At 37.0% G+C, this 19,544-nt stretch overlaps 1 protein-coding gene across 3 annotated transcripts in view; it reads right to left on the reverse strand.

Annotated features, from left to right (window-relative positions):
* Positions 1-245: 245 nt before the first annotated feature.
* CYTIP (cytohesin 1 interacting protein) overlaps positions 246-19,544 on the reverse strand; it is an 83,225-nt gene continuing 63,926 nt past the window's right edge. For all 3 annotated transcript variants that reach the window (XM_086353898.1, XM_086353903.1, XM_086353887.1), the window contains 5 exons: positions 19,070-19,172; positions 18,761-18,854; positions 15,900-15,969; positions 7,158-7,224; positions 246-4,516 (listed from right to left, as the gene is read on the reverse strand). In XM_086353898.1, coding sequence (XP_086210024.1) covers positions 4,056-4,516; positions 7,158-7,224; positions 15,900-15,969; positions 18,761-18,854; positions 19,070-19,172 — 795 coding nt within the window. In that variant the 3' untranslated portion in view covers positions 246-4,055. The remainder of the gene's footprint in view (positions 4,517-7,157; positions 7,225-15,899; positions 15,970-18,760; positions 18,855-19,069; positions 19,173-19,544) is intronic.

Below are 19,544 nucleotides of genomic sequence, written 5' to 3' on the forward strand. Positions count from 1 at the left end.
TTATAGTATCTCTTTCTCTCTATTGTTGGGTTTTGATAAGCAAGTTGCCATGAAACCTATGGCTATAAGGAATGCTTCTGACAACAACCCTGAGGAATTGTGATAGGAAATCCTTCCCCAGTCAAGCCTGTAGATAAGAACTCAGTCCTGGGTGACATCATGATTGCTGCTCTGTGAAACTCTGAGGATGTTAAAAGATTGTGGAGTCTGGCTGCCCACAGTTCAAAAGCCAATAAACAGGCCAGTTTGGTAGAAAGGAAAGCTTGCTTTATTTCAGATTTCAGCAACTAGGGGGGTGGTGGGCAGACATCTGTCCAAAGGCTGTACCCCCCGACAACTGGCAGATGCCCCCCCACACACACAACCAGAGGGGCAAGAGCTTTTAGAGACAGAAATGAGGTTATATACAGAAACAGCACAGTCATCTTTGACAGTAATCTTCAAATTGGTCATCAGTGGTCTAATCAATGTCAACTTGGTTGTTGACATTGATTGTTTTAGGTACAGTTGGTTGTTGTAGGTACAGTTAATTTTCAGTTCCAGGGTCTGTTTCCTCCCATTTTTTGAGGCCAGTTCTTATAATTGTGGCAGCTTATGTCATGGGTATAGCCTGGTCATCATGTAGTTTATTTTTTTATAAGACAGCACCTGGGATATGGTTCAGAATATTATCTGTAGTCCTTGAGAAGGAAACAAAGGTCCTTAACTCCGTTTAATGACTACGTTATTATTATTTGATCTTCTTTGACTGTTTTCCTTTGTTTCTACATTTTCATTTCTCTGATTAAACTTATTCTTTGACTGAAGTTTTCCACAGACAAAAGCAGGCAGAGGATGTTGCAGGGTTTGGGGTCAAGGACCACAGGGTCCTGCTTCGTTTCAAGGAGACCCAGCTAAACATTGCCCGTACTCCTGATGCACAAACTTTTGAGATATTATATTTTAAACCTCTATGTTTGCAGCAATTTGTCAAACAATAACAGAAAGCTAATACAAGTGCAAAGCCTCAATTAAATAGGTAATATATTTTAAGAACCTCAAAGAGATAGGTGTTAATAGGTCACTCTAGATTTTTTAAATTCCATTTCATTTAAAGTAAGTAAAGACAGAGAGAGATAGCAGAAAGTTCTGTCATTGAAGAGTAGCATTCTTTATTTCAGAAAGGTGTCAAAATTTTATTTTATTGCCCATAGTTGTGTAAGGAATTGGATATAAAGCACCAATAATTTTGTGATCCAAAGTATAGTATAGTTGTTATGTGTTATATACTATGCTTAGACTGTATACATCCACCAATACTTATACTTTATGATTAGTATACACAAGCTGTTTCCAAGTTTGATCTTCACTTCAGACTAGGATTTTTAGTATTGTTTGTATCATGCACTAAGATGGAAAAGCATTAAAAAGTAGAAATGATAAATAAAATCATTTCAAAAAATATAGTTCCAACCTGTTTGACATGGTGGTGTTCCTATAGTCACATGACAAGAGTGACTCCTAATAGGTTTGATTCAAATTTGATTTATCAATCAAAGCCATATTAGAAAAATGCATTTTCATAACAAATTTTCAATTAGTAAATTCACCAATATTACATATTTGACAACTTTGGGGTTAAAAAAAAACTCTTCACTTTTCTTTTCCCAGTAAATTATATCAAAGTAAGTCACTGTGGTCATTGCACACCAGAAAATTAGAGAAATGACATCTTCTAAAGCCTCATTGAGGTCAGATTCAGGTTGAAAAACTATGCTATGAGAAATTTACCCACATTTCCACTCAACAACAGGTTTCTTACAACTTGTGAACACACAAAACATGCGATACCCTTCCTTCCTGTACTTTGGTTAAAAAATGCTTAACTTTTTTTCCAGAACATGTCTAACTCGGCTCTCATGCTTCTTATCGCAGGCGACAGTGCAGCATGCTGTGCTTCTTCCCTCTACCATTTTGGGTTTGATGTTTACTGTAAGATGGTATCATACTATATTTAACACTTAAAACCACAGAAAGGCAAATGACATGTTGTCTGCTTTTCCAGATGAACTGCGGTAGCTCTTAAAACATTGTTCACATAGAATACTTTAAAATCATCTTTCCTAAAATAAATATAGTATTTTTGCCCCTGGACTTGGTGAAAGAGGACAAACAGATAATGCTACACACATGTAAGCAGATCTTTAACATGACAATTCTAGTCTGTGGTGAGAAATAAGCAATATCTGTCAAATCACAATTGATTTGCAAGCCCCTGTTGAAAATAAATGTATTGCTAACCATGTAGTTATTATAAGTTATGTGCTTATATCTGAAAACTTGCTTGTAGACCTGAGAAGAGTCACCTTATATGTTTGCCTTTCTATTTACCAAATAGGGTCTTTTCTCCTATTTACAATATCCTTATTCATGCAATATCTACAATTGTACATTTTAAATATTGGGGTTGGGGCAAATGGTAGTCCTGTGGTGGTAACCACACAGAACCAGCAAAGAGGTGAACAACATCCAGAGAGACTAAGCAGGTAAGCTAGAGCTGGGAAAAACTGGCTTCCAATATTAGCCCTCCCAGTGACCATGGGGGCTTCTCTGAATACCTGCTTCCTTATCTATATGCCTAATGTCTCTCTACAGGTTTATTTCTGGGATCACATGGACAACATCTTTCACCTATTATGCATTCAGTAAATGACAGACAAGATTGCCGTTGTTCCTGTGAAAGCTCTATTCTTCACATGAATGATTCTTATGCAGAGCCCACTGGATCCTCCTGAATTCAAAGAATTAATAGAAAGTATGTCCCATTAGAAATATTTTCCTATTTTATTTTATCACTTATTTCTTACCCTACAAGCTTCCTTGCCCTCATCTCTTTTTTCCTCAAAATGAGTCACTCTTTATTCAGTTTATTTAAGTGTATCAGTTACACTCAGAGTCATCTATCTCTCACACATACACACACACACATGCACATACAGCATTGACAATCAGTAGGGACTGTATATTACATTGTCTAGATTATCTACCCTAGAATACAGGTAATGAGCAGCTGTATCGCCAGAACAGAGAAATCATGAACTTTAATTGGCATTGAATAAAAATGTGATTGAAAGATGAGGAGTAAAAGTGATACCAACATAACTAATAGACAAGAGAGTGCTGCAGCAATAACTACTAAGAATATATAATATAAAGTGAGGAGTAATGTGAAAAAATTCCACAGGAGGAAAATCTTTTTCCTAACTCTAATTTTTCAAACTTTAGATATTTGTTCAAAAAACATCACAAGGCTGTAGGATCTTGAGAGTTACAGACTCGTCATCAATGTTTAGGAAGAGCAAAAGTTGAATCAGGTAAGAAAGACATCCTCATCCATTTTGTTTAGGCCACCAGTAAAAAAGACCTTATTATAGTCTTCTTTAGTACCCATCTTAGAAAACATCTTTCAATGGATTTTATAAAGCTTAAATCCTCCTATTAAATCTACTTCCTGCTTTATTATCATTGTGGATATTAAAAAAAGGGCTGATGATCATCTTCGCTTCTAATCTTTCATAAATTTGAACAGAAACATTCAAAACGCCTATTAATAAGCCTCCCCATAGTCTACTGAGCTCAAGCAAATATAAGTTTTGTAACCCACCAGTTAATCTACAGAAGGTATTCCAAATAATTACATTCTGTCACATTCTTATTTATACTTGATTCTAAAAAGTTCTCAACTTTTCACATGACTAATCTAGAAAATAAATATTACCCTTGCTTTCACAGGCAGCATTAAAATGAGCAGGCACTTGAGTTAATTTGTTATATTTTGTAATTTACTATTATTTAATTTTCCTACTGCCTGCTTAGAACTTGAACCGGTCTGGTTAAAAAAAGATTGCAAAAGATACATAGTAGTACAAAAGTTTAAATAAAGTTCACTACAGCCATGAAATGAGATGTCAGTTTTGCAATCCATCTGCACTTTCCCACTAAACTGGGTGGAGCTGATCTAAAGGAATCTGAAGATATTTACAAAATAAGCTAATAGGAAAGGGCAGGGCAACCCATTAAAAGCGACTCTCTTCCTCTTCCACAGCGTGGTGAAGGCCTGGGATGAATTTCAAGAGCTGTTTCCGGACGCTTCCCCTTCTGCTTTTCCTGGGCAGGGTCCCATACATGCCTGAGAAGTTACCCTCACACAAAGGAGACATGGACCCACTGCTGGCAGAACTAATGCTCCGATTCCTCCTCGAAGAAGACCTCTTCAGAAAATCGTCTCCTTCCTTCAGGACAAAGCACTCGTCATCTGTGCTTGTCTGGCGGCTGAAGGCGTCCCGACTGGAGTCTTCAGACACACCGGTCTGGTACCCATCCTCACTGTCTATCGTCATGGAGCTCAGCCAGCTCTTACAGCTGCTGGCACTGGATAATCGATTCCGGTCCCGGAGGGCCGCGCCAGGCAGGGGTCCAAGCAGTGTGAATTCATCTATGTCCATATTTTCCAAGCTTGGGCAGTTAGTCGCATCACCTACAGTGCAGAAAAGAAAGCCTCCTGTGAAATAGATCTAAGCATCACTCCTTACAAGTAAATACATCAAAATTTCTCTTTGAAAGGCACAAGAAAGAGTAAGGGTAAATAGTTCTTTTCACCAAGCTTGCACAAATAAGTGACTGTCTATGAGATCATTTGATAAGCTTAAGAGTATGATTTTTCAAGCTATTTGTCCATAGACTGTGGGTGCTCAGTTACTTGGTTGTTTGACTCTTTGTGACCCTGTGACTCTAGGCTGCCAGGCTCTTCTGTCTATGGAGTTTTCCAGACAAGAATACTAGACTGGGTTGCCATTTCTATTCCAGGAATCTTCCTGACCCAGGGACCAAACCTCCATCTCTTGCATCTCCTGCACTGGTGAGCAGATTCTTTAGCGCTCTGCCACCTGGGAAAACCTTGTTTATGGATTAGTTTCATGTAAAGGATTCCATGGTCACAAAAAATGGTCTAGATTAAATAAATTGAAACAAAATCTTCACATTAGAATAGTTCAACTCATCTAACAGTATTCCAGTGCAACTTTTGAATTTCCAAAAGAATCATTTCTCACATTAAAGTGGCCCTGCCACTTTTTATTAAAATCATCATAGAAATGGGTTCCAAAGAATATACTTGGAGAAATGCCCTCTTGTGGATTTTCTCTATTTTAGTTCCTCCAGTTTTTAGTTACTGCATTTTTTAATAATTGTAAAATTATTATAACATCACTTGAAGTGTATGGAAATCACAGTTATAAAACCTGCACCTTACGGACTGATTATTAGAGAATTCAAAGATGCTTAGAACAGAAAGGATATCTTAGTGCCTCGATATTCCCAGTTTATTCTTAGAATACTTTAATACTTATATTCTTTGAAATGGTAGTGTACCAGAAAACATCCCTGTCCTAAAATAAATAATCATTTGAAAAAATTGAATGTTATCTGCTTAGCTGAATTTCTTCATCAACCTTTTATAACCTACATCTGGGCTCTCCAAAGTCAAATTTTAATCTCACACCAACAGCCTGTTCATATCCCACTTGCTTCTGTACTATCTGAGTTGTTTGGTATGCTGCTAAAAGAAAGGAGATTATTTGTAATGCTAGCCAGAAAAAAAAAATCATTTGAAGGTGACTTTGCTTCAGGAAAAGTAATAGGACATTACACACTCAGAAATGTGTTTTTTTAACCTCATGCTGATTGTCTCTACTGCTGCTCTCCTTTGCCCTTGGTTGACAATATTAAAAGAGACTGTTTGTTTATTTTTCCATTTGATCTGCAAGGTTGAGTAGGGTCAGCCCTATGGTGACCAGTTATAATGCGTTCTTTTTTGTTAACAAAACCTACTTTATTTCATTTGACAACAAGTTGATGAATGTCTTTTGATTGGAGAGCATTTGGCATGTAGAATCTCATGCCCTGGATATTTATTCTAGGTCTATAAAAAGTAAACTAAAGAACTCTTTTAATCTCTCAAAAAATATAGACAATGGCCTTATGAGGAGCCAATCTCCTTGATCCTGAACAAAGGACCTTGTCTATACAAGGCCATGCCCACAGAACCACAAAACTGCCTACACTTATCAGATCAAACCCCATCTCCCCTTTAGGATGCTCCTCTGCAAGTAGAGGCAAAGATATGCCAAACACCGTGTAGTCTACAGAAATCCAGGAAGTAGCCATATATTTGTGCCTCTGACTTGTTAGCAAATTTTAGATCCCTCAAAAAAACCCTGTTATTTTTAAGAATATTACTTTGTAAACACAAATAGAGAAGTAACTCATATATGTTTCATTTTCTGAAAAGAAAGAACTTGAACACCAACTTCTGTCATAAATTAGTGCCGAACTAAGAATTAAATATATCTTTTTTCTATAAACAGATGATCACTAAAACAAACAGATAGTGTAAGGTTATAAATAGAGACTTTAGGTCAGACTTATCTAACAAAGATATAAGCTGTATTTCACACCCACATAGCTAGTAGTTTCAGTGCATTATTTGCACATGTAAGTTCATTCCTCAGGTTATACCAGTCACACAGCAAGTGCCAAGTCAACGAATTTTAAACTCAACCCTTCTTCTCAGAATGCATACAATGGCAAGAAGCATGCATTTACTGTTTTAAAGATCCTTCACATTTCCTGGGTTTGAGGGCCATGAAGGAGAATACCTCTGCATTATTCTAACTTACACAATTTGAGCAAATAATACAAGCTCCACCCAAGAAGCATGCTACCTTTCCAGTTTCAAGAGTTTCTCAGAACTATGCAGCCCCTGAGCCAAAGGTATTCTCAGAAATTTAATTCATCTGCCAAAGTAATAAGAAAATGAGGCCACCATTCATATTGCTCTTCTAAAATCCCCAGGTGCTTCTTGCGAGTGTGTGCGTGCATGTGTGTCCATGTTTTCGTGTGCATGTGTTATGTGTGTGGAAGAGGGGGCGTCATCTGACTTACCCCTCCTCCAAATACACTGGTCACTCCAAAAGCCAAGCCAAAGGAATACAGACTATTTTTGACCCATGCTAGAAAATTTTTTCCTTGTAATGATGACAATCTTAAAACAATTTAGACACAGCAGTACTGAAAGAATGAAATGTAAGTGTGGTTTCTGAACCGGAAATCACATTTACCATGAAGCAGGCGCTGTTCCTGTAACTGCAGAGATCTGAACTCCACCCATTTCTTCTTTAAGGTTTGCTGAGAAAGAAGAAAAAAAGTGCTAATTATTAGGAAACCCCAGAGAAGACAGCAATGTACTTTCAGGGGCTCAGATTTGTCAATTCATTTTTTTTCATTTCTTTCTAGCACCAACAATCCCTCTCATTCATTTGAAAGATTTTTTTTTTCTGTATAATAGGGGAATATAGGGAACACCAATTTCTCAAGAAATAGTCTAGTAGCACCAACGAATTGAAACAATAACATTGTTTCAATAGAGATGACAGAAAATAGAAACAATGACATTTACGTTTTTTTATTTTAAATTATTGGAAAAGCAGATTGCTTGGGTTTGTGTCCATTTACTAGCTGATTCAGCAAGACTTTAAACTCTAGGCTTCTCTCATTTATAACATGAGGACAACAGAACCTAAACCCTTGGATTTTCATGAGGATTATAAGCATTAGTAGATGAAAATGGGTGGAATGGTGGATACAGCTTAGTAAATGTTCAAAAATGCCATGATCATTTTGAACGGACACAAGATGTGGTACATATATACAATGAAATATTACTCAGCTATGAAAAAGAATGAAATAATGGCATTTGCAGCAACATGGATGGGCCTAGAGATTTTCACACTAAGCAAAAAGCAAGTCAGAAAGAGAAAGACAAATACTGTATGATATCACTTATATGTGGAACCTAAAAAAAATGATACCAATAAGCTTATTTATAAAACAGAAACAGATTCACAGACAGAAAACAAACATGCTTATCAAAGGGGAAATGGGGCAGGAGAGGGATAAATTAGGAGTATAGGATTAAGACATACACACTATTATACATAAAATAGATGAACAACAAGAATTTATCGTACACCACAGAGAACTACATTCAGTAGCTTATAGTAACATGTAATAGAAAGAAATCTGAAAAATATATGTATATATAACTGGATCACTTTGCTGTACATCCAAAACTAACACAATATTGTAAATCAACTGTATTTCGATTAAAAAAAAATACCACCATCATTCTATAAGCCTGGGTCACTAACATTATTTTTTCTGCTGGATATCTATTTCTTTTCTTTTTTTTTTTTTAATTTAATTTAATTTTATTTTATTTTTTAACTTTACAATATTGTATTGGTTTTGCCATACATCAAAATGAATCCGCCACAGGTATACATGTGTTCCCCATCCTGAACCCTCCTCTCTCCTCCCTCCCTCGCCAAGGGAAGCTGACCAGCTCTAAAAGATATCCTTGGAGGGCTAAACTTAGAACATTTCTTAACAGTTCTTGACTTCTTAACTGCTTCCTTCCTTGGCTGCTCCGTGCATGAGAACAGTGGCCCAGGGAGGGATGAAGGGGCTGCTGTAATGGTCACGACTGCACATGAGGCCTGGCCTAGCCCACAGCCAGGCTGCGGATGGGAGTCGAACGTCAACAAAGGAGAAGGCACCTGACGAGGCAAAAGGCTCCTTCTCCCTTCTCTCTGCTTTTCACTCCACCCCTTCTTTGCCACTTCAGGTCCACAGCAAGCCCCCAGATTTAGGTACCCCACCACTCAGATTTGCCTGTGGACATTTATCAGGAAGGAAAGGCAGCCTAAGAAGAAACAAATGGTCCTTTGTACAGATCAGTCTGGAAGGGGTAGACGAAGGCTAAAATGGGAGAGTAGGGGAAAAGTACATTTGGAAGAGGAAGACTAAAGGAAAAGAAAATATTACAAGAATGCCATTAAATGTTTAAGGGGGACTCTGGCTGTTCAGGGAATGAACAATCACTGGGCAGGACTTTCTCAGCCTTGATAACAGTAACATATAGCAGCATTCCTTATGCCTGTCAGTATAATATGTAATCAATAAATCAAAGACATAAAATACCTCACTCAGTTAATTCCTTGTCCTTTCTATACTATAACATAGTCTACCTGGCTCTAAGACTGCTGGGCTACCTGAATTTATAGCTCTTATAAACCTGAGGTCATGTGAAGGTCAGAGTCAGGAAACCAGGAAGTACAGAACCAGCAGGGATCTGGCATATAAGCCCTTTTTTCTTTCTTAAAGAGGTTTATCTCTTACAAGAGAATAGAGTCCAATTGGGGAGCATAAGGATAGACCAATACTCAAAACTAATTATAGGCAGAAGAGGAAGTTGTATTTCTGTACTTACTACCTATAAATACAAAGTCAGGACTTGCCAAATAGTTTCTGTGAAAATAAAGGTTTTTAAGTATCAAATCTGTTGATTTGTCCCAGTCATCTCAGTATGTCGTCACTTAAACCAAGAAAATACCAGTGTAAAGAGCAGCTGTGTCAAAGTGACTAAGAGCTTTTAGTCTGTACTGAAGCTTCCTCATTTTGCTCAAAGTCTGTTTCGGTCTATTATTAACATCACAGTGGTGTATTTGGACAAATCTAACCTCTCATTCAGAGAAGGCAATGGCACCCCACTCCAGTACTCTTGCCTGGAAAATCCCATGGATGGAGGAGCCTGGTAGGCTGCCATCCATGGGGTCGTGAAGAGTCGGACACGACTGCGCGACTTCACCTTCACTTTTTACTTTCATGCATTGGAGAAGGAAATGGCAAGCCACTCCTGTGTTCTTGCCTGGAGAATCCCAGGGACGGGGGAGCCTGGTGGGCTGCCATCTATGGGGTCGCACAGAGTCGGACACGACTGAAGCGACTTAGCAGCAGCAGCAGCAACCTCTCATTATTAGAAGAAAATTGAAGCATAGGTGAGATCTAACCCTACTTGGCCACATCAGCTCAGCTCACTGTGCCTAGGTGAGTGCCTATCATACTGAAGCTGCTCCTTAAATGTTGAATAAATGAAAGGGTGTCTTCCTGAAGCAACACTCAGCTGTCACAGACTGGATATTTGGTTGAATATGTCTCCAATGTTTTCATTCTCCATGAGACTTTAGATAAACATTTCCATGGCACTTTACTACTTATATGCCACCTGGGCTTACCTGGTGGCTCAGACAGAAAACAGTCTGCCTGCAATGCAATGCAGGAGACCCTGGGTTTGAACCCTGGGTCAGGAAGATCCCCTGGAGAATGGAATGGCTACCCACTCCAGTATTTTTGCCTGGAGAATTCCATGGCCAGAGGAGCCTGATGGGCTATGGTCTGTGGGGTCACAAAGGGTAAGACATGACTGAGCAACTAACACTTACTACTTTTATCATGTTTTCATAAATAATGGTCCTAAAAGTTCCAGATTAAAAAATAAAGGTTCAGTGTAGCAAAATGGTTCCCAAGGGCTACAAACTCAGTAAATATCAGATAATAGCTCCCTCAGTTAGCCCACTAGATGTGCTGTTTTCATGTCAAACATTTGAATCATAGGTCACAAGAAAGGGAATCCCTGAAAATTTAGCTCAAAAGGGACCATCGTTTCTGAAGAAGAGGTCGTGGCCACACAAGGAACCTTTGTGAGACACGATGCCACTGACGCAGCAGGATGCACAAACTAAATGTCACTGCGTGAAGGGGAAGCCAACCTGACTCTGGTTAATAGGTCAGATCCAGACATTTCTAGCCCAAGTGATGAGCTGGAAACCTCACAATTACAAGATTAGAAAGGCAACAGAAATGAAAGATGATGAACAGGAATGAACCCAAAGTTCTACTAGACCTGGAGAAAAAGAAAGAAGTCAGGAGAAAATTAGACCCTATGTGAGGCAGAGACAAAGACAGGTTTCCCGCTTGAGAGAAGAACCTTGGTTAAGCTCTACCACCATGAAAAAGAGGCTGAACAAAGCTGCTAAGGGTGACTATAGCTCATGGAAAGCATGTACCCACAGGGCCAGGAGCGCATGAACGCAGCCTCACGACCCAAGCTGCATGCTGGCCCCCAGGGAAGGCATCCAAGCTGCCAGACCTGGCTCTGTACTGGAAGTCTTGAGTTGCAGAGCAGAAGCCACTGCCCAACTCACACTGAGTGGCACAGAGAGGCCAAGGGAAGCAGGCAATCCACACTCTCCAGAACTCCACATAAGTTTAATGATAAGAAAGACAACAAAACTGATAATCAGTACATGAATTCTCTCCAAACAAAAAACAGAAAAGTGTTCAAAGACTTTAAAATAAAGAGTATTTGCAATCCTGAAAGAGAAATGTGATGTTCCTCAGAACAAGAAATTTTAAACAAAGGAAGAAAAGAAAAGATAGGCATGAAAAAGAATTATTTGAAAATAAAAAATTAATATTTAAAACTCAATAGAAAGAACACATTCTATACAGAACACAGACAACATTACTGAAGATATTACAAAGGAATTAAAAAATAACATAACAATGAAAAGAATTGAAAAAAGAATGCAGATATAGTAGATACATACACATATATATGTATCAGTGAATCACTTTGCTATACACCTGAAACTAACAAAATTGATTGCAAATCAATTATACTTCAGTTAAAAAATTAAACAAAAACATAATGTGATACAAAATCTGAAAGGGTGGTTAAGAAGCATGGAAGGTAAATCAAAAGATTCTGAAATGCGCCTAGCAGGAGTTTCAGAAGATTATCCAGGGAATGATGAGGAAGGTATATTCACAGAGGTCAAGCTGATAATTACCCCAAACGGAAGAAAGTCACAAAAACTGAGAACACTGCAAGTTCCCAGCAGGATAAATTTAGAAATGAATCCAAGCCTAATGAGACTGTGGTGAAGCTGTAGATCAGGAAAGACAAAAAACTCCTTAAAAGCAATCAGGAAAAAGATGGATAATTGACCAAAATTGAAATACTGGGTTTTGAAAAGATCCCCAAATGGGAAATCCTCTAGAGAGAATTACCAAGGGGGAAAAAAAAAAAAAAAAGACATAAAAAGTAGTACAAATGAAAATGGGGACATAAGCACAGCTTGTTAGAAAAGAAAAAGATGAAAATAGAATGTTTATTATCAACTTTGTGCAATAAATTTGAAAATTTCAAAACTTTACTAGCAAAAACATCATTCAATAAAGCTGGCTCAAGCAAACAAACAAACAAAAGCAGAAACCTCGAGCAGTCTTATAAAGAAACCAAAACCAAGTTTAGAAGTATTCATATCAAAAAGAACCCCAAGGCCAGGTGATTCAGATAGTGTTACAAGAATTCTACCAGAGGACAAAAAGGGGAAGAGATTCCTTAGCTCATGCTAAGAGCCTAGTAAATTCGATACCAAAACTAAAAAAGAAGATTAAAAAAAAGATAGTCTGAGAGAAGAAAATTACAGGCCATTCTACCTGTAAAATGAAGTTACCCTCAACAATTCTAAAGAAAATGTCAGCAGGCCAAATCTACAAGTATATAAAAAATATAAATTATGACCATAATTTACATAATTATGTTATACTTATTATACTTATGTAAATTATGGATTTATTATAGAAATGCAAGGGTGTTTTTACATTAAAAAATCTTTAAATGTTATTCATCAAACTGACAGATTTTTAAAAATAAATAAGACCATCTCAACACTTACAGAAAAAAAATGTATCTGATACAAGATAATATGCAAGCACTTTTTTACACAAGTAAAAAAAACCAGCAAACTTGGTATAGAAGGGAGCCTTCTTAACATGAAAAATATATCCCTAGAGATAAGAAAGAGTCAAAAGAACTCCCTTTATGATCAAGAGCAAAGCAAGGATGCCTACTAGTTTAGTTTCTATTCATCATTGTATTATAGACCTTACCCAATATAGCAAAATAAGGGCTGAATATCATTCCTAATAGATAGTTACTATCTTCATGAGAAACTCAAAATAATCTATAGAGAATTAGAAATTATATAGTCTGGCAAAGTGTTTGAGTATAATAACAGCATAGAAAAATTTATTTCACACAGCTATGCATAAACCTCAAAACAATATTTTTAATAAAGTAACTATATAACAATAAAAATCATTTTACAAAGGAATAAATCTAATAAAAGATTCATAAGATCTATCTACATAAAAACATAGGACCTTATTGAAATACAAAAAATAATTTAAAATTAACTAGTGAGATAGTCTGTCAGTAAGAAAGCCCAATAGCATACAGATATCAGCTTTCCTCAAATTGATCTATAAAAACGATGCTACCTATCAAAACTCCAAAATTAGTTATAGAATTTGACAATCTGATTCTAAAATGTGCACAGACAATTAAAGAGCCAAGAATAACCTAAAAATCTTGCCCAATCAGACATCAATATTTATTACAAAGGTAGAATAGCTGAGCCTAAGGGAAACAAGTTAATCAATGAATCAGAATTAGAAGCCTGTAAGACCCATTCATATATGGAACTAGTGTAAAAACAGAAGTTTCATTTCAGGTCCACTGGGGAGAAAGAAAGACTGTATAAAATAAATGGTACTGGGAGAACTGAGTTTCCAAAGAGAAAAAATAAAATAAAGTTGGAATCCTAACTTATACTACATAAAAAATTAATTCTAAGTGAATTAAAGACTTCAATATTAAAAAATAACACTTTAAACTTTTAGAAGAAAATATAGAAAATGCAAATTACCTACAAAAGATAAACAGTTAGGAGATCCCTCACAAACAAAATATCAAAGAACAATAGAATCAAAGTGCTAAGGAGACAAAACATCACCTTAGAATAATCCAATTACTTATAAAACTCTTTCAATAGCAGCAGTGAAATGAATATTTTTCAATAAAGACCCACCCACTCTCACTGAAAGAAACACTATGGCAAGAAGGAAAGTGAACCCAAAAGTAAAGAACAGAATATGAGAAACTGGGCAAGCCCATCACTTCACAGGCTGGTATACTTGCTCATTACCAGCAGTTAGGAATAAAAACCTGTCTTTTTTATTTTGAAAATTGATAGAATTTTCTAAAGTAAGCAATAATAAGGAAGATGGAGTCTTAAATGGATGTTTAAAGATGTTAAGATTCGTGATATTCTGGGAGAGGATGGAGGTGTTGAACATTTTCTAGGTTAGAAAAACAATAAAGTATGTATATTAAAACTTTAAGAGAAAATGTTCAAAGCACAGAAAATGCTTATAAACATGCAAATATGTGTTGTGCAAGAGAGTTCTTTATTCCATGAAACATAAACCTATTTTTCACTTATGTTTTAAATAACATTGCTAGCTTATATTCTACATTTCTTTCCTTTTTTTCTTACAAAAGGCTGAAACAGCCAGTTTTACTTTTTCAAAAAAGATTTTCACTCAGACTCTCTTCTGCAGAAACAAATTAGCTTTCGACAGTTTTAAAAAACCTAAAGATAATATGATGAGCTATTTACTCCTTACAAAACTTCAATGATAAAATGTTAGAGACTTTTTTTAACTTGAAAACTCACACTCACTATTTGCAATATCCTGAAGGTCCTAACCAATATTATAAGAGAAGAAAAAAATAAACTAGTTGAATAATTGGGAGTAAAGGGGCAAACTTTTATTATGTGCAGATAATATGTTTATATAAAAAATCCAAGGGAGTCTGCAAACATATAGCCAGAATAAAGGGAGTTCAGCAAGACTCTTGGATTTAAAACTTTATATAAATATCAATAGCAATAAGCAATTGAAAAATTAAAAGACCACATTAATTACAGCAAGAAAAATTTAGAAATAATTATATTTATTAATTAAAAATACAATTTAAATTTATTTATTATATAGGAATAAATCTATCAGTGCATATGTAATATACATTATATAATATATAATGTATAATCAGTGTAAATATAAAATGGATGAAGAAAATACAGAATGTTTTTGAAGTATATAAACAACTTGAATGGAAAGACACAGACCCTGTGTTTGAAGTAAGGAAAGCAAAAATCATAAAAATGTTCATTGATCTCATTTATTCTATAAAGACAATTCAATTCTTATCACCATCTAACAGAGGATATTTTTTTTAAGAATTTTCTAAATTGATTCAAAAGATCAGAGGAATAAGCAAAATGATAAGAATATAAAACTAATGTTGAGAAAGAAGAAAACAGGGCTTGTTGATAAATTAGATGTGGGAAAAGGGAGGAATACAAGATAATACAGAAATATGGTAACTCTACCCTCTTGGGCTCAATAATTAAGATGCACATAGTGAGGTCCTAGATTTCATGGCCTGCCAGAACTTCCTCACTCTAGGAAACAGATTTTGAAGACCCTCAAAGAGCCCAGAGAATATTCACTGAACATCCTGCATTGTGCAGTATCTCCTGAAAACTTCAATTTCTCCTCCAGAGTTGACAGTGTATTTGCCAGCAAAAGTAGATTCAAAGACATCCACAGGAGTAGAGGAACTTGATCTTCGTAGTAAGAAGGAGGCGAAATGGGAGAACAACAGAAAACAAAAACCCCAGGCCTTCCCCACACACACAGCACTTGGGAAAATGACAGCTCCTCCATCTTTGCTTTTTCCCACACAGAATGGAAATCAAAAGAGGTCACAGGTGCATTAATGAAAACTTCTTCAGGAGATGTGCTTTCCTGTTGCCTTTCTGAGCCCCATAGACACACAGAAGGAGGAAGGAAGGAAGTGATTTGCCCTGGTTTGTAAATTTAATATTCCTGCAAAGGTAATTGTACGGCTCTTGATAATTCAGCAGTTTAGACTCATCACGACATTTCATCTTCAAGGGCTATCTCAGTTCTTCAAATAGATCTTTATTCTTCCACTCACACATTCAAGGATGAAAAATTTGTCTCACTGTATTAAATTAAATTACCTTTAAAACTTGCAGCTTTGCCTCAAGCTCTGTTCTTTTGAGAATCATTGTTCCATTAAGAGTCTCTATCCTGTTTTAAGAAAAAAAAGGAGGGGGGTGGGAAATAACATGAGTGATTCTCTCAAACAAGCACCATCCCTTACAAAGTACTACACTCTGAGCACAGACTATCCTCAAAAAGCAACATAAATGTCACCATTCTCATGGCACTTCAAGTATCTGGATGTAAGCCAAACCTTCTGACAACATTCAAAGAACGAATATGGCAAAAAAAAAAAAAAAAAAACACACACCTTTTGAGAGGGTGACTAGAAGAAAAGGCCCTGGTTTATTTGTAAACTGTAGCTCATTTTATAGAAGCCACTCTAAGGCAATGATGGTTGTTCTCTACTAGAACGTATTGTGTGGTCTGGCTGAACCACCTCTTTCATTTGGTGAGTATTCATTGGGCATCTACTATGAGCCAGTCTCTAGACATCATGCTAAGCATGAGGAATACAGCAATTGAAAACCCGCACTAGGGCCTTTCAAACAATGAAATCAAAAAACTACGTATTGAAATGGGAAAATCTGTTCTACCTTAAGAGTCTAGAAAATTTTACTTTTGTAAATTGCCCGAAATTTAGAACTAGAACAAATAGGATCAACACTACTGAGATATTAACTTTCAAATGACTCATCTCAAAACTTTTAAGTGTACAACTTTTAATCCTTGAATTATCAATTTAATGGTGTTCTTTTTCCCTGTACCAAATGCCTTTCTAAAAATAAAGAGACTTGTTCTATCCTGAGTGATTTATTTGTTTTGTGGGCTCAAGTTAGAAGACTTTATTTTGACTACTAAACCATCATTCTGAATAAGATAAATATGACGTATGAGTTACAAAACTAAGCATCTTTTTAAGTATTGGTTCAAAGTCATTCTGATAAATAAGCTGTAACTCTATAAAGATGCAAGAAATTTGTCAAGGCCTGGTAAAGTAATAATATTAAATGCAATCTATTGGGTATAATGCTGTTTCCAATAGCATTATACCCAAGACAATGAGATGATAGCAAGCCAACACATCAGCTTTCTCATTACGGGCTCTTGACTCTAGATGTTAGGGAGGATCCATGTGAATCTGTTTGGTACCTTCCTGTTGATCCGACCTACCCAAGCAACAGATATCTGTGGGCAGAACTGTAGGCATAGATTGGCCGCTGTCTTCAGTATTTGTACAAACTGTCTCTCATTTCCCTGACCTCTGGATTTCCACCTGTCTCCACCCACTACTCTAATTATACACCTGCGGTCTGCCCACTTAACCCACTTGGAATACAGGTTTCTGATTCTAACCACCAGCACGTTCCCTTGAACATGTTCCTACCTCATGGACTGAAATTTCTCTGGAGCTAGAGTGGTCCCCATCCTTTATCCTGAACTCATAGCAACCATAGAGTTGGACACGGGCCTCTTCCACCACCAGTCATCTTTCAAAATTACTCTCACACAACCTCCCCCACCCCGCAAAAAAAAAACATCCTTTGAAGTTTTAGACTAGAACCACAAAAGAGTGTCCAGGGAATTTTTTATTGGCAGCTTGCAAGGAACAGCTGTGGGATAGCTGGAGAAAGGATCCTGGCATCCAGAGCAGATGGTCAGATCCCAGCTCAGGCACTTACTAGGTGGTTGGTTTTAACTAAACCTCATTTCAGCCTGAGTCACTTCGTTTATAAATAGGAATAAAATCAACTTCACAGGATGACTGTAAAGAATAAATGAGATAATCAGAATAAATTATAAACTATTAAACCTAACTGGTGAGACCCTTGCTCTGCTTACTGGAGAATGCTCTGTCTTCATTTCTTACTCTACTCTTCTTAATTCACCAGCCACCAATTAATTATTCTGGCTATCTCTCTATCCCTTGAACATGCCAAGCCTACTTTGATAACTCAAACCTCTCTTTTACCTGAAATGTTCTCACCAGGAGTTCATCGAACCATCCCTTCTCATCATTTCACTCTCAGCTCAAAATTCACCTTCTCAGAAAGGACCACTTTTAACACTTAAGCTAAAAATGCAGCCCTCTCGCTCAGTGTTTTATCCCATCCCTTTTTCTATTTTCTCCATAATAGTTATCATAATTTAAATATCAAAATATCTTATTTTTGCGGGCTTTTCTTACCTATCTCTTTCCATAATTAATAAAGCAATAGAAGTGTCTTTGTCTCCCTGAGCCTATCACAGAGCTGGAAATATAGTATTTGCTCAATAAATGTTATTTTAATGAATGGCTGAATTCCATCTTTGTCTTATTAGGTTCTAAGGGTGAAAACGTCAGTTGAATCTCTACTGGGGAAGCAAGCCTCCCATTAGTAAACTGCGAATAGCAGCAGGTGTCAGTGTGCATGTTGCAGGGCAGGAGGGCTGAGCAGACTGCTCTTTCAGACAGAACACTAGGAGGGAAAAACAACTGGCTGGTGGTCTAAGAAGAAAAAGCTCAGCCCTTCTGAACTTTCGTTTGCTCTAACCACAGGATTATGTCAGCCACGGAAACTCGATTCATTCCTCTCTGTCTAAAGAGAATGTGGGCCAGTTAAATTGAATGTGAATCAAAAATAAAATTTTTAAAATGTCCCACTCAGACATAGGGCTACTGATGCCCTCTGACTTCAGATGTTGACAACACGTTCAAGTTTGAGGAAACCTTGAGAAACAAAAGGAACTGATAGAAACGTCTGTACCCAATATCCCCAAGCTATGGTGCGCTGCCTCCCTTGTGATCCCGAACAAAAAACCTATTCATTCACTCAACAGGCATTATGAGAGACCGTAACAATTTTTTAAGCCCCATGGGAAGCAACCAGATAGTTACGTTAACAGGTTTCCTGACGATCTGATCAGGTCAACAACTTGTTTGTGGGTAAAGCCTTCTGTGCTCACACCATTGATTTTTGCAAGGACATCACCTGGGAGATACCAAGAAAAACGAGTGTTAAAATGGTTGGTTAAATAATCTTTCCTGACCCACATATTAAACAAAACACACAAGCCCCAAACCTTGGCAACATAAAGGAGCTGAGGAAACTCAAAGCAACAATCACATCCTGACCTTCACCATCAAAAAAAAAATTTTTTTCTTGCTATTTAAATAATTCCAAACATAAGCATAGTTCTGACTTACCAGCTTGCAGACCAGCGCAGTGTGCTGGGCTGTCCTCCTGGATTTTGCAGATCAGGGTGCACATATCTGCGGAGCAGGTGTTTTGGTTTGGGAGCCTGTAAGTCTGTAAAATGAGAAAGATACATAATTACTATTAAAAAACTCAAAATCTATTTGTCAAAAAAAATTAAGCAGTATCAATTACCTTACATAACATGATACATAAGTACAAAGAACAGTTCAGGAAGCTTTTCTGAGTATAAATTGAATATAAGGACCAATCTGACACTTCTCCCACACATTTTGTAGCTGACCCCATTCATAAAAAAACACCTCTGGGGCTTCGCTGGTGGCTCAGTGGTAAAGAACCTGCCTGCCAATGCAGGAGACACAAGTTGGATCCCTGGTCCGGTATTATCCCGCATGCCAGGGGGCAACTAAGCCCATGTGCCACAACTACTGAGCCTGTGCTCTAGGGCCTGCGAGTCGCAACTAC

This window comes from Bos grunniens, chromosome 2 (genome assembly GCF_055505025.1).
Source record: "Bos grunniens cultivar Pamir isolate PY7600 chromosome 2, Bosgru_T2T1.0, whole genome shotgun sequence".
Classification (NCBI taxonomy): domain Eukaryota; kingdom Metazoa; phylum Chordata; class Mammalia; order Artiodactyla; family Bovidae; genus Bos; species Bos grunniens.